Source organism: Accipiter gentilis, chromosome 9 (genome assembly GCF_929443795.1).
Source record: "Accipiter gentilis chromosome 9, bAccGen1.1, whole genome shotgun sequence".
Lineage (NCBI taxonomy): Eukaryota > Metazoa > Chordata > Aves > Accipitriformes > Accipitridae > Astur > Astur gentilis.
Window position 1 is genome coordinate 35,120,140 of NC_064888.1, and position 16,246 is coordinate 35,136,385.

At 38.7% G+C, this 16,246-nt stretch overlaps 1 protein-coding gene across 2 annotated transcripts in view; it reads left to right on the top strand.

Annotated features, from left to right (window-relative positions):
* The window catches only part of TRUB1 (TruB pseudouridine synthase family member 1), a 29,566-nt gene that overhangs the window by 5,261 nt on the left and 8,059 nt on the right, over positions 1–16,246 (top strand). For both annotated transcript variants that reach the window (XM_049809580.1, XM_049809579.1), the window contains exons 3-4: positions 305–360; positions 13,918–13,999. In XM_049809580.1, coding sequence (XP_049665537.1) covers positions 305–360; positions 13,918–13,999 — 138 coding nt within the window. The remainder of the gene's footprint in view (positions 1–304; positions 361–13,917; positions 14,000–16,246) is intronic.

Sequence of the window (16,246 nt, forward strand, 5' to 3'; positions counted from 1 at the left end):
CCAGAGATGGTGTTAATTGCACTATCCATTTCTGTGGTGATTAAAAGACAAATAAATCTAGGGGTTGAATTAAAGCATTTTAACAATAGGTGAAGCTTATTTATCTTCTGCCTTAGGCTTTTTTCCTTTCACTAGTCCCATGTTGTTTGAACTTCAGAGATACTTTCTCATAAGTGTTGACTATATGCTAACAGAGCATGAAAAGCTGTATTTCTGACTAGCTTAATATTTGGTAGTGAATGGTGTTGAAGAAGGGAATTGCAGAGCTGGTTTTGAAGTGGCATTTCTTCTTCTGTCTTTGCAGTGGTTGGTATTGGAAAAGGAACAAAAATGCTGAGAACTATGTTGGCAGGTTCCAAGGTAAGGAATGCTAAATAACTTGTATTAGTGAGGTTTTTTGTTTGTTTGTTTGTTTTCTTCCAATGAAGAGCTGCATCAACCATCCTGCATATTTAGTTTAAATGTGTACTTCAGTTCCTTTTTGTATTTAGTCAGAAATTTGATATTGAGACTTTTACATCCAGAATGGTTATTTTAAAAACTTTGTTTGTCTTGGTTTTTCTACAAAATGTTAATAAAGACCGAATTCCTATTTCACAGGAAGATTTCTATACTATTTAATGTTTTCAACAAAAATAACCCAGCAAAAAACCAGAGAAAAACTGTAATGAAGATGGCACTGTAAATGATGTTTTTGGGCTGTAATTGTGTATGATGGTTCAGTTTTTGGTCGTTTTCCTTATGTGTAGATAACATAATTGTTATTTAGCTTGCAGTAACAGATGGTCTCTGTTTCTTTTCTCTCTTCTTAAATACCATGAGGCCTTAAGAGGCACCTTTTGGATTTAAGCGTATTTGTCATTTGTGATGGTAGCTATCGTTCCAGATTGCAGCTTCTGTAGATGGGTGGTCTACAAATGCATGGATAGGCATCTGTAAGAAGCCAAAGGTAACAAAAGCCCTGTGGCTGCATGAGAGAACCCAGACCGGAGCCTTGACAGATAGCAATCTTGTTCATTGCTGCTTTTGATTAGTTGTACTGTGTCTTTGATGAGTGCACTCCAGATTGTAGGTGTTACATACACAAACAAGTGCATGTACTCCCAAGAATAATCTACCAGTGTTGATTCCTTCTTTGCAAGTAAAACCCTGTGGGTTTAGCCATTATTTTTAAATGAGAAGTTTAGGTAAGAATGACAGATGGAGAAATCAATTAAACCATCCAAATTTCATCTTATACTCTGGGAGAGTCAATAGTGGGCTCAGCAAATTGATAGCCTTTCTAATGCTTTTTATTCTGTGTTTTTCCCATTCTCTTCTGGTCTGAACACTTAAGCTCTTTACAGGTGCTGAACTGATAGCTTGAGGTAGAACTTGATTAACAATCTTCAGTTCAACTCAAAGGCAAATAATTTGGCAGAATACAATACACATAGGGTAAAAGGACGTAGCTGTAGAGTCTGATCCAAAACTTAATGTAGTCAGTGTCAGTCTCTGCACTGGCGGTAATGGGTTTGCATTTGGTTTATAGCACCAGATTTCAGAGGCATCTGTGTTTTGAAACCTGCAGTAAGCAGCTGGAGCTGGATTTACAGTGGAAGTGTAAGCAGTTGCCACCTGACATCTCCTTCCAAAGAACTTTTAAGTTAGAAAAAGGCATTGAAATACTCCAGCTAAATTAAGTCATCATAGCTAAATGTGTGAAAATTGTTGATTTAAAAACACGTGAAGCAACTGAAGTCTCTCTTAAGCTGATGTTTACAGTGAAAACAGCTGTGATGGATGAAGTACTTTCAACCTTTTTGCCAGAAGAGAGTGAAGACTTCACTGTGAAATCCTGTAGGCAGTAGTATTATCTAGCCAACTGTTGTCCCCAGATAGCCCAAGAAGCCTTGTAGCTGCTGCTGAGGGGCAAGAGAGGGTAACACAGAGGAGAAATGGGCAGTGGGGGCAGTCCAGTAAGCTATCCCAGCTAGATCCATCAGCTCTCACCTGTCCTTAGATAGGTGTAGGCTGTGAGCGCTTGATTCAATGAGGCAAGCAAAGTTGCATCCTTAACAGTAGATCAGCTCTTCCACTACAAGTGTTTGTGTGTTCTCATATGGCAGAGTGTGTGAAGTAGGTAACATCTGTGCCAGGTGGCATGACAGTTGTGAGCCTTCATTTGGAGCTTGTCTTGTCTCTGCTTTCCTATTTTCTGTTTGTATTTCAATAAATTAGACACGCAGTAATTTGAGAGGCTTAAGGAAGTTGAAGGGTCTCCCAAAGATACCTGCCTATTTGTTTTTTTGACAACACTGACAACAGTGGCTCATAATGTAGCAAGAGATCTGATACAGATAAATCCATGGCTGTCTAAATAGGTTTGAGTATCTTTTTGCATGCTAGGAGGTTATACTCTTATTTCATCTTTTTTTTTACCACTGTGGATGCTGAAGTGTTTGTTGACATTTCTTAATGTTTTTCTTTTGTTCCTTTTATTACTATAAAGATTCAGATGAACTGTCTGAGCCTCTCTGGTTATAATTTACTGTTTGGTTATGTCCTGGTTTAAGCCCAGCTGGCAACTAAGCACCATGCAGCTGCTCGCTCACTCCTCCCCCACCTGGTGGGGTGGGGAGAAAAATCAGAAGAAAAAGGTGAAACCTCGTGGGTTGAGATAAGGACAATTTAATAGGACAACACAAGGAGAGAAGAAGAAATAATGATATTAATGAAAGGATGTATAAAGTGAGTGATGTGCAATGCAATTGCTCACCACTGGGAACCTGATGCTCAGCCTGTTCCCGAGCTGTTATCCCTCCTACCACCAGCTAGCTCCCCTAGTTATATACTGAGCATGACATCATATGGTATTGAAAATCCCCTTGGCTAGTTCAGGTCAGCTGTCCTGGCTGTGCCCCCTCCCAGCTTCTTGTGAAAATTAACTCTATCCCAGCCAAACCCAGGACAGGTTATAGGAACGTATCTTGTAAAGAAATAGTTTAGTCTATCGTTGTTGGCAGCAGAGCTATGCTGAGTGGCCAAAACTTATGTTACTGCAGTAAACTCCATATGGTGACTCTGCCAGAGATTGGACTATTTCTGATTTTTTTCCCAAACGTTGTGTGAAACTTTCCTGACTCTGTGTGGCAGCTCTGAACATTATCACTTGGTTTGCAACTCGTACATATTATACAAGGAGTGTTACTCTTTCAGTGTAAATCTAGTCCTCCCTTGGTTTGACCTCCTTATGAATTGACACAAATAGAAACATGCAGCCAAGGGCAATACCTACTTAGTGTTCCAGATTTCTCATTGAATTCTTAATATTTATCCAGAAATAAAAATATGCGCAAGCTGACTTAGGTTTTGTTTGTTTGCTTTATTTTGTTTCAAATGTTCCAAGTGAGGGGGAGAAGCTAAATCCTCTTGGATCTGAATTTAAATACTGAGCATTTAATACATGTTCCATAGGAGAAGCACTTTTCCTTCTTGCATTCTGGGACTTGCACTTGGTCTTGCCTGGACTTTTTGCACTGCATCATGTTGAGAGAAATTGTTTTATCACGTTTGCAAAATAAAGATAGTAGAATGAGAAAATATTTCCTACTTCACCAGTAAAATGAACATGATGGGGGTGAACCAATTTTTATTATGGTAAATTGTTTCTGAACAACTCGGTCTTATGGGTGACTAGTCTGTCTCAAACACAATGTAGAAGTGATTTTTTGGGGGGGTAGATGGGTTAGAAAATGCTAGCTAGCAACACAGTTTCCAAAGCAGTAATCCTGTTTTAAAACCTCTCATCTACCAGAATGTGCTGTTACATAGAAGCAATGAGGGAAATGATCAGGGACCCTTCAGAGAAGAAAAAAAGGAAGAGCAATAAGCAATGAAATTCTTTATTATTCTAATACTTTCCATAGGGAGGAGATGTCTTCCAACACATACAGCCTTATTTTTAGGTGGGATAAAACAGGATAACTGAAATTTTCAGACTTCGGTTCTATGCTTAACTTGCATATTTTTCAGTGAGATAACATCTGGGTTCACCCGAAGAGAATTTGAGTCATGCTAGTGTGAATGAAGCCAGAACTTGGCCATCCATCAAACTGTGCTTGAAATTACTGCATGGGTGTATTGGTTTTATCTGACAATGCAACTTCTTGTCATGGCCCACATACAATCTGAAACCCCAAGTGCTCAGTGACGTGGGGGGAATTGCCTGAATACTTTGCACTGGTTGCACAAGCTTGGGCAAGGACTAGTTAAAATAGAAAATTTAATCTCAAAAGTTGTGGCTTCTCCAGAATGAAATACTATTAAAAAAAAAATATAATCACTGGATAGAGTAAAACCCGAACTCCAATTGATCACAAGGACTAGAAAGAGAGAAAGATTATGGGCAGAATGAAGATACATCTGTGTCCTGGTATTTGACAGCTTCAATTCATTATAATTGTTAAAATTTGAGTTCTTATGAATCCTGGGTGGAAAATGAGTGCTAGTTCAGTGATCAGGTCTCAAAACTTGCCAGTCACACTTGTATCCTATGAGAGAGGGCTTGTCTGAGCAGGAATTGGTTCAAAGAGAATTTCTGAGACACATGTAAGTTATTTCTTGCAGCATGATTCCGAGATTAGAGTTTGTATATTGCAAAATTTTTTCTCTAGAGGGTTGGCACCAGATGCTGCAGAACAAAGTGTCCATGAAGAAGGTTGTTTCTTTACTTCCTGTGATTATCTTACTGTCCTAAAAATTAGGCTTTAATTTGTATCCCTTAACTTCTCAAACATAAAGTTTGCTAGCTTTCTCCATGAGTTCTGTTTTTTGTTGTTTTTTTTTAATTAAGTCGTTAGCTTCCATCTTTTGGCAATGAGTTCAATGAATTAATAATGCATTAAAAAGCACATCTAGTAGTTCTATAAGAAGCAGAACTAATGAAGCCTTTTCTTGTGACTTTGTTTGTTTACAGCTCGTTACACACCAAAGCCCCATGTGGACTCTTTGGTATCCAGTAGTACAGTGGGGCTCCCTCTGGAGTGTTTTTCTTAGTGGAAGCTGCAATAGATTTATTTCCTCTCTGCCTATTTTCAGGAGGCTTATAAGAACTCGGCATCTCCGAGACCTCTATTCTTCTGCCAGCATTTGTGTGTTTGCACATTAACATGCACACCATGATGGTGTAAGTGTTATTTCTTTGGAAATCCTAATCTTCTTTTTAAAGAGCCTCACTGCAGGTTTGTTTTTTTGGTTTTTTTTAAAATATATTTCAAAAGCAGTTTGTACTCCAGTTAGTATATTTGAGTTATGAGTGCAAGAAAATTGAGTTGACTTTCTTTCTGAAGGATCCTCTTGATGGTGTGTGTTCTTACTTTTAATCTTAAAAAATTCTCTACAGTATCACCAGCTAAGCTCTTTGCTTCATCTTGCTTTCTTTTGGAGCTGATAAAACCAAAACTACTTATTTATTCAGTGCATAGTGATGTGTTCTGTTTTCTTTTTCATATTCTGATATTTTTAACATTCTCTTGGAAGGGCAAGATTTGTGGGTAGTAGTAATACTTTTTATTAGACTAATTGGTATAGTACGGAAAACTAGGCATTTAGATATGCAAGCCCTTTCTCAGATCTAAAACAGAAACCATGGACTTCAAAACTGAGTGTATTTCAGATTTGTTTGGAATTTAGTGAACTAAGTACCTTTTAGACCATTTCTGAAAGAAAAAGTAGTTAATGCTTGTGAGTGTGGTATACCAACAATTCTGTGTGGGCAAGCAATTGTAAGACCCCAAGACTGTTCTGCACAGATGGGCTACGTTTTATTACCTGCTTCAATAAAATAGAGTAAGAAAACAATTTCTTTCCTATTGTGGGGTAGCAAGGTTTTGTTCACAACCGATCAGTCAAGCTTCAGGTCACAAGGAGAGGGGCACTGTTACTGCTTGCTTGATGATTCTTCAGATCCCATCTTGCTTGTGTTCATCTGTGGTTTCAGTTGGGCTTTTGCTTCTGAATTGCAGTATTATCATATCCAACTGTCTGTATTTGTCTTGGAGGAATCGAAGTAAAAGTGGTTTGTTTGCTCTTTAGCTCTTTCCCTAGGAAATTTTTCATCTTCAACACCTTCTCATTTTTCACTCTGTGGTTCATGCCCTTTTACATTCTCACACCTCTTTGTTTATGGTATCCTTTCCACAATAACCAAGGGTCTGACTGAGTTTCTTTCTTTATTGAGATGGGAGAGGTAACAAAAAAAAAATGCAGTATGTGACCTGCTCATTTAAGCAAAATGGATTGTAGCTACACAAAATGTCATTACTTTGCCTCTGTTCAAGCCCAAAGAAATTATTGTTTCCTTACAAGGGAGGTAGGAGAGGAAAGAAAGAGATGATAAGGTTATCTCCTAGGGGAAGGAGAGAGTCTGGTAGATTATACATTGTGGCATGTGAAGGGGTTAGTGTGAGGTAACGTTACAGTGTGCCATAAATCCAATGTCTCTTTTGAGCCCATGTTTTTTTTCTGAACCCAGTGGAGTTATGAATTTTAGTTCCCTGGCTTGTTTTGGAAGGTGTTTTATAGGTTTCCCTTGAGGAACAGGACTGGCACATCAGAGATGGAGCTATTGTTTTATGAGAGATGTTAACCCACAGGCAGATGGATGTGTTTCAGCCCTTGTAGACTAGCTAGGTGAATTCTTCCTGACATGTAGTGGTTGCTTAATTTCACCCATTTAGTTACCATTTTGTGTGTTAGATGAAGTATATTGTATTCCTGAAATGTAGGTGTAGGACAGAGAAGTTTTGACATTTCTGTTACATGGTATTTGTTACAGTATTGTGCAAACATTCAAGGAATACCTCTTTGTGTGTTTGCACAGTACAGTGCAAAGATGTCATGTCTATTAATAAAACTTGTCCTACTTACATCTGTAACAGCTATATCCAAGTACTGCTATAGTAGTTTGTTGGGGTTTTTTTTTAGACACTACTCATACCTGAGAAAGTTTTGCAAAACCAGAACTTTCTATTGTAATTCCACAACCTCTTTCCAGAGCAGAGAAGGTTGGTTCAGAGACCCATCATTGTTTATGCAAACTTAGCATTGGTTTCTATCCTGTGTGTATTATTTTACGTTACTGACAATGAATTTCTTGTTCCCTGAATGCCCCAAGATACTAACTAGAGATCAATATCAGTTTATGAAAGTATGGTCATCTTCCTTATTTTGTCACAAGGAAAATACTCATATAAAAGAAAGGCTGGGAAAATGCATGAATAATGTTGGTTTTGATGTGTTTTGAGAATGTGTAGAAGGTGTTACCAAAACTTGGAGTGGTGTCTGTACAAAACAAGATGCACTGAGAGAATATTAAGCCTGCATGGTAGAGGATGCAGGAATCAGGAAGGGCTAAAGTGTTAGCTGGATAAAATGGTCTTAAATGTGACCCTTATATGTTACATACTGTCACAATCTTTAATTACCTGTTACTGAAAAACATGTGATACATTTTTTTTTTAACCTGCTTTTTTTGTTAACAAATCATAAGAAGTGGCTGATTTGAATATCTATGCCTTCCTGCCCTGCCCAGTATCCCCAAAACAAAGTTGTAGAAGAAGCAGCTGTTAAATAGTATAGATACATACTTTCCCGCAGTGATACTGTTAGTAAGCTGGCTTAACGTGCTGTATATTGCTCCAGTCTCTTTTATGCTCACCCCAGAGGCCTAATCTATTAATAGCTCAGCTTCATGCTCTATTAATATTCGCACTTTTTTTTAAACTGTTGAAAATCTTGAGGAGGCTGCACCTATTGTGCTGCAGGAACTCTTTCCTCCAAAAATGCAGAATATTTTAAGAGTGTGCTCTAGTGTGATTTTTCTGTTCTTCCATTCACGAGGTCAGTGTCACCTTCTTTCCTCTTGAGTTTTCTATAATTGTGTATATGTCTGTGCTACATGTAGTTCTTGCTTGTATTAATTAAAAAAAATAATATCAAGACTGCAACATGGCAAGGCTTTTTTCTCCTTAATAGAAGTCACAGAAAAAAAAAAAGATGTTAACAGATTTAAACTAGCCATTCTGCATGTTCCTGTAGTGTTCCTTTCTAGTAATTTGAAGATGCTCTTAGCACTGCCTTTTAGAATTTACTGTTCTTAGCCTTAGCAGTGTCTGAATTCACCTAAAGGCTTTCATGCCTTCAATTTTATCTGTGAATTTGTATGTACCTATGAAGTGTTACCCCCCTGGAAGGACCATCTTAAATTTCTGGACGGAAAATTATGAATTTCCTTAAAACTCTGTTTCTCAGATAGAAGCTGAAGGTCATATTTGCTTATTTTGTATAATCTGTGGTGTAGGTGCTAGAAGACAGAACGAGGAAACAGGTAAAGATTGGGTATTGAAGCTGAAGATGAAATTAAGAGCCAGCCTGAGACATTTTCGAGAGTGTGATAGGTTTCCACAGAGAGCACGTGTCAGAAAGGTTTGCATAAAGAGACTGTGTTATAAGCAGTCACTTTTACTTTTGCCTGTTAGCCAGAATCCCCTCTTGGATGTTGTGAGCCTGTATTGTGTTTATAAGTGACATGTGGCCATGGTGCTATCTCAGGTGACCTAGTGTTCCTGTCAGTGTTCCCCCTCCCACCCCCTTTCCCGCCCTTCCTCTAACACCCAAATTTAAACTTGCTACAGTTTTAGCTACCACCTTAAAGCTTCCCTGAACTCCAGGTAAAGTATCTTCTGTGGGTTTCCCTATTACAGGTGGTTGTAGTCCTTCAACTTGAAAATCTGGTCACCCTGTATGTTTGAACTTTTAAAATAAGCTGACGTAAGAGGTCAGAAAATCCCGTAAGTCCAAGAGTAAAGATCAGATAGTTCTTCAGCAATGACACTACAATTACAGTGGCTAGCAGTAAGTAAAATTTAGTGCAGGCTTAGCACAAAGCCAGCTTTTTCTTTCAGGAGAAAAAAAATGAATTGTAGACAAGAGAAGTTGTAATGTTTGTGTATATTAAGAGGACATGTTTGGTGTTGGATAATTTTGAATTTCTTCTATTGTAAAATATGGAACTCGTCCCTCACCCTGCAGTCTTTATTTTGCCTCTGTCCAACCTGCTTTTAAGAGATTAGGGCTCTGTGCTTTTAATATATTGGAATCTGCTTAGTGAGAGTGCTTTGTTTTGGAAAATAATTGAAACTATGGCAACCCTCTTTTTTCTCCAGCTTACTTGTCTATCTCCTGTACTCCTCTGGTTTGGTGGATGGTTAGCATACTGGAAACCACTGGTAGCTGCTAATGTCATACAAACAACAAATATCAGTTATGTAAATATTAAATCCAGAGCACCTTAGTTGTGCTTGAGAAATCATTACAGACCAACTGAATGTCACTGTAAAACTGAGAGTTTAAGGCCTCTTCACTGTCTCAGTGGCCTAAGTCTACAAAAATATAAGTGCTCGCACCAAGCGTGCAGACTGAATGGGTTTGGCACAGGAGCACTAATTTTGATCAGTGCTTGCCTGCTGTGTGCTTGCTCTGATTTCCTTCAGGTTCTCTAGAGCACTTGGTTTTTGGTTTGTTTGTTTGTTTGTTTTGTTTTATGTTCCCTCAAACTTGTCAGCCACACACAGACATCAGTTTACATAAATTGACTTTCTGTTTCTATCAAATATGGCTTCTCTTTCCCAGCTTTCAGTCTCTTGCACAGGGGACTGTAGCCTTTATTTATTTATTTTCCTTTTACACTTCTGTGTTCAGTTGCTGCTGTGATTAGAAAATGGGTCATCCTTGGATGAACTCTTATGAACTGCCTCTTCCAGAGAGCTTGCTTGCCTGGGAAATTCTTGCAGTGGGATCCATCTTAAAATTTTCCTGACAGCAACTACTGACCTTATTTCATAATTACTTGTGTTTCTGTCTAGCTCTTCCAAAGTGTTGCTTCTCCATGTTTGAAAAAGCTTTTAAGACATGTTATAATTTGAGATTTCAAGTCTCTGGCTTCTTTCCAAATAAAACTTTGATATATTAACAGTTAAAACTGAGAAGCTCTGTTCCATGGTCTGTCTGGCATTTGCACTGATAAGTGGGGCAGACATGCCTGGCAGTCAGCCCAGGGGCTTCAGCCTCCAGGAGCCCCCCCGGGTGGGTTGTGCAGCTAATAGCTATGCTGGCTGTACAGCCCCTCTAATGGGAGGGGATTCTTCCTTCTCCTCCTCTTCCTCCTTTCACAGTTAAATATGTATACTGATAAAGTCATGCCCTTTTCTGTCTTTTTATGGATATACTTTCCCGTTCCGTGTTTGTATAAGGATTTCTCTGAAACTGGATGTGAAAGAAAAAAGCCAAGTGATAGCTATTCTCTTACTAAAATATTATTGTAAACATCATATGGTTTATTATTTGTGAGAATTCTGACTGTGCCCTGTGGTTGTGACTCTAAAGCAAAATTCCTCTTTCCAAGATCTGTCAGATTTATTAGAGGGTTTTTAATTTGGTTCTTAGGGGTTGCTGTAATCCTTTTCTTTCTCCAGTCCTGGCTTTTATGGCATATATCTTTCTAGTCACAGGTATGGTAGCAAATGTATGACTACCAAAGCACTTCATTGTTTTTCTGGTCTTGTTGAGGTTGCATCCACCACACCCCCCAGCATGTGTGACAGACTTTTCGCATTATCATTGACAGAGTGCAGTGGTTTGTCACTGTAAAGTATCTTTTTAAGGCTGTCTCCTCACAGGTGTGAATGAGAGTTGCTTATACTTGAGGGCTTCCGATTGCTTTGCTGCCTTTTGTTTCAGTTGCCATAATGTCAAGAAAATGGTTTTCTAGACGGCTGAGAGATGTAGCCACTCCCTGATGCAGGATAGTTTTAGGAAGGTCTGTATGCCCTCAGGGTTGTTATACTGTTGTACAATTGCGAGGTTCTGCTTTGGGACAATGCGGACCACCATTAGAAGTTGGAATTAATGCACGATACTGTAGTGCTTGCAAGTTGTGACTGGGAATGCTTGATCTTAACTTTTAATGCGCTACACTTGGATGTTGTGGAATCCCGTAAGGAAGCTGAGGTGCTGCTTTTAATCTTTAAATGGTTTGGGTCTAGGTCTCTTGAGATGAGTAGGGGGCAAGGAGGTAGGGGCTATCGATTGGCAGAGTGTTCTCTGATGAGCTGCCGATATAGGGACATTTCCTGTCACACTCTGCACTTGCTAGGCTTTTCCACTGCCTGCAACACCTACTACCTTGCTTTTTTTATTTCAGGTTGAGTGGGTTGAAGGCAGCGTGGTTGTGAGCAGTTGCTGTCTGTGTTCCTGCAGTGATTTGTAATTTGAGAGTACAGGAAGAAATGCCCCTAGATGTATTTTATAAAACTGGAAGAAATAAATGATTGCCAACACAGGTGAGAAGAGGTCACCAAAGACTTATTAAATGACTCAGAATCCATTGGGTGCTTCTGAGGGCACTGCGAGTCAGAGTCTAAAGAGAGTTAATGCTGAATTTTGACAAAAAATAAGAGGAACAATAGATTAAGCCTGGACTCTCATGTTATCACCTACAAGTTCCAGGTCCTGCACTCTAACAAAGGGGACGTAAACCCTATTAAGTGGCTAGTAAGAATTATGATATATAATTGTAGATACCCAAGGGCACTCCAGAGACTGATCATAAAGCAACTGTAATTCTTAATTTCCTGACCTGTTATAGCCTTCTTTGTGGATTATTGCATTGCTGGCCTGAGTCTTCTGTGACTCTTTAAAGGCTCCTGTAAGGAATTGGGATTTGTGACTCATTTTTAAGGACGCTCTTTTTACAAATTGGATGGCTTTTTGCCCTTTTTTGCAGAAATTAAAGGGGAAGTCAAGTGTTGAGATTTGGATTGTATTGTTCATACAGTTTGTGTTTACATATAAACAGATGATATTATCTCTGCTGCTGGTAGGTCAATATAATATGCTATTGTAACAGCCTGAAGAAAGATAGCCAAAACCAGAATTAAGAGGAAGAAAGTAATTCAAACTGAAGTAATAGAAGTACTTTGATTTGGAAACATGAAGTCGGGTGAGGGTTCAAACTTTCAGATTTAGAGTTTTACTGAACTGCTAAGATCATTCATCATGCTAGAATTATGAAGATCTGCTCACATGTTTTTATTAACCTTTAGAATGGTTGCTGAATATTGTCTCTTTCTAGCTATGCTATTAAATGTTAAGAACTAGATCATTAAATGTCTTGGAAAGCAGGCAATTTTATGGTCCTAAAAGCAGATGATATACTTTAAAGTTTATTTAAATACTTGTTGTGGAGCAGCCTTCATTCATTCTTCCTTTCATTTCTTTTCTGTGCATTCCAAAAGTATGTAAGCTTCAAGATTTTGATTTGAAAATGCCTAATTTTGCAGACTTACCAGGGGATTTGGACATCTGCAGTATTTAGGAAAAAAGTAGCCTTAATATGGTAAGCAAATAATACAGTTATTTTTGTATTAAATTCTGCACTCCACTGCCTTTTGTCTGACTATTCCTCCTGCTTCCATTTTGTGGCAGTTGTTTGAAGAAATACATTGAAGTGGCAGGTTGTCACATGGAACAAAATCAAGGCATGTCTTAGTAGTCCCATTTTGTAGGTGTGATTTATATGCCTACACTATTATTACTTGAGCTTGTTTGTACTTCGCAAGTACATGAAAAAGGATGCATTGCATCAAAGAGTAAAATGTTAGTGCTTATGCCTGTTTGGATGTGTTCCAGTAGAATTTGATCGACCAAATTCTAGAAGATAAGTCCTTTTACAACTTAGTTCAAATTTGTATTAGCTCAGTTGGGAGTAAGTTCATTGAAACCTTACTGGGAGTTAGGTCTGTGGAACACCTTGATTTTTCTCTCCCAGGCTATGTAAATGCTTTACTTTGAAGGCCCCTGGACTTAACATAGGGCTGAGGGAAAGGTAATGGAATGGGACAGGCAGTGGATCAAACCACAGATTTTAACACCTGAAGGTATTTCCAAACTTGACCCAAACTCATGTTACAGAGTGAGTCTTCATGTGTTGGCAGCCTTGTGAAAAGACATGGGGCAGCTGGTTCATGGGAAGCGTTCTGTCAACTTCAGCATATTCTGCCATATGCCCACAGCCTGGCAGTGCTTAGGGTGAAAACATGGAAAACAAGGACATCAGGTGAAATGCAATAAGGACAAGAGCTACTGGCCTGGGATCAGGTTAATTCCATCTTGCAAGCTACAAACACATACACTGAAGAATTCTTTAGAGAACCCTGAAAAACTCTGAAACAGAAATATCCGGAGAACCCATGATGAGCAGAGATGTCACTCAATAACCTTGCACTCCTTGTACTGGTCACAAGCTCCTTACCAAATTCCATATGTTCAAAACTCTGGCTTTAGGCTATTGCATATCACTGCATTTCATGGCAGAACTGTTGTAGTGCTTTGCCTTGGAAGTGGGTGTTTTGCTTTCACAAATAAAGGTCTGTGCGGTTTTTTGTTTGGGTTTTGTTTGTTTGTTTTAAATTGTGAAGGAACAGTAAAATGGTGTGTGAAAGGTATTCTATGTGCCTTGCTTCAACAGTGACATATGACACCCCACTGAGACTTTGATTTTACCACCCTGTTATTTTCTCTATGATATTGATGTATTTATAGTAAAAATTAGATTCCATGTTGCTTCTTCCTGGGGTTTCTAAAACTGAAATCATAGACGCATGTAATGCAGGATTTATTTTTTTGTTTAGTTCCATGTCTTTTCATCTTTACTTTTGTTTACCCAGAGGTGCTGGATTGACTATTCAGATAGTATTCTTCCTGTCCTGGTTTGAAATACTTGGTAGTTGCAGTCTTTATTTAAAAAAAAAAAAAAAAAAAAAGGAAAAAGAAACAACCTTGAAGACCTGACTCACTATCTCTCTTTTTCCTTCCCAGAAGTACACTGCTATTGGACTACTGGGCAAAGCTACTGATACATTAGATGCTACAGGAAAAGTAACTGAAGAAAAACCTTATGGTAAGCATAAATGTATCTATATACTTGATATAATTTGAAGGCATAAATGGTCTCTATCATAGAAAAGCAGAAGACATGTTTGGGACTCTGTGAATTAATTTTAAATGTGAAATCAAACTAAGATTTTTTTCATCTTCAAATTCAGTGCTCATATAATTCAGACCAGTTTCATGCAATTATATCCACTGCAAGTGCTCATTTCTGTTGGAAAAAATATATTGGGCATTAGAATGGGAGGGAGAAAATAGAATTGGGCAGGACTGTGTAATTTTAAATCTTTGACAGGCTGACAAATGATGTGCTGTGTCCAGTAAAGTTTTCCTCCTTCAGTATATAGTCCTATGAGTGCTCTTTTAGTAACACCCTTCAAGGCCAGTGGAGGAATAAAGTACTTAGATCTTCCCTCTAGGACGCCCCTTTAACTACAAACTGTTCAACATAAAATGAGGATGGCATAAACTCCTTTCTACATATGTTCAGCTACCAAATCTTGCTCTTGCTTGCAGTCTGTGTCATAGCAATTTTAACAAATGAACTTCTCTGACCCACAGAGCACAGTGCAAGGGTTTAAGGCTTCAGAGCTAATCCTGACTGTGTCTTTGTTGGAGTGGACGTTCCACAATACCCAGGGTGTCTTAGAAACGATGTAGAACTAACCAGGGACACACCAAATGTATTTGCCATTAGTTCTTTCACAGCCTGGGAAAAAAAGAAAAAAAAAAAAAAAAAAGGTAACTGGTTGCTTAGCAACTCTACAGGTCCCACACTGTTTGTGGTACCTGGTAATAGGTACATGAAGTAAATTATCTTTTTTTAATAGCATGATGAAAAAGGTAGCCAGGATTCCACCTCTCACGCCCAGTGTCCTTTCTTTTGCAGTTTTTCTTTTTGCACTAGGCAGGCAAGTGTGAGTTTCTTGTCCACATTAACTTGGTGGATCATTCTGAATACTATTATTTACTAGGTAATGTTATTCTGAGATGTTGGATCATTTGCTTCTGCTTCAGGATCAAGTTCTAAGTCTCTCTCTAAACTTCTGAAGGACTCAGCATCCCCATGGTGTTAGAGCTGGCAATGCTTCATGATAATTGGAGAGAACACTTTACTGGTTTTTATGTATCTCTCAGAAAGTGAAATGTTGTGTTTCTGCTGCACTGAGTAGTATTCATTGTAGATACTCGCTCACTTATTAACTGTGAAATATCATTTTAAGTAGATGCAACTCCCATGGTCAATTAATAAATAAATAAATAAAAAATCTGTTTCTTGAAACTCTAGTTTTGCTTTTTTAATTTGTATTGTTTACTGCAGACAGAATTTAGAGTGTTGTTTTCCTGCACGTTTCCTTTACTGGCGGCTCTCGTTATAGTAGTTCCCACCTCTGCACCAGCTCCTCTGTTAGGTGGTTTTGCTTTCTGTTAGGCTGTGTGCTTGGGGAACCGATTTGGGTTGGGTTAAAAATACCCCCTTTTTTGAGTTGCTTATCTTTTTAAACTGAGATCGGTTGCACGATCCAGTTCATCATGCGGTCTCATGAAGAGCAGTACTGGCATTGCTGCGCAGTGCAGTTTTGGGTGCTGGACAAAGTTTCCTTTTGCTGAAGCTGATGGCTGAAAGAAATGCTTGTGAAATTGGTCTCAGTTGCTTTCCACGTTGGTGCAAATTAGTCAGATTTGAATTCTATAGAAAGAAGAGAGAGAGAACATGCATACTCCTCCTTTTTCTCCATGCTACCTACATATGTTGTATTTCCTTCCTTCCTCCTCTTCTAATAAAGCAGATATTTCTCATCTTTTCCAGTGTCTTCTCCAAAGCAGCTTGGTTTTCTGCAGGATTCTCTCAGTGGCCCACCATCCCTAATCCCTAACCCTAATTGGTACTTGAAGAACAGACAAACCAGATATTTCAGCTGAGTTTCAGCTTTCCTTTGACGCCTACAAGGATCCTGTGAGAAGTAGAGCATCTGCTAGGGAATATAAATCCTGCAGTGCCAGCAGCATCCAGGATTGGGCCTTAGTGCAGAGGAAGGCCACTGAAACATCTTGCAAGATATATAAAACTCTTCTTGAATGATTCCACTGGACCACAAGAGGAAAGTGCCTGCAGAAAGTTGCCTGCTATATTAACTATAAGAAAGTGTTATATTTCAGTCCTCAAAGTGTCCCTAGACAGCAGTTTAGAAAGCAAACTGTTGTGTATTACAGTTAGGCACAATGAAAGGATGTACTGAAGAGATCTCCTTGAATT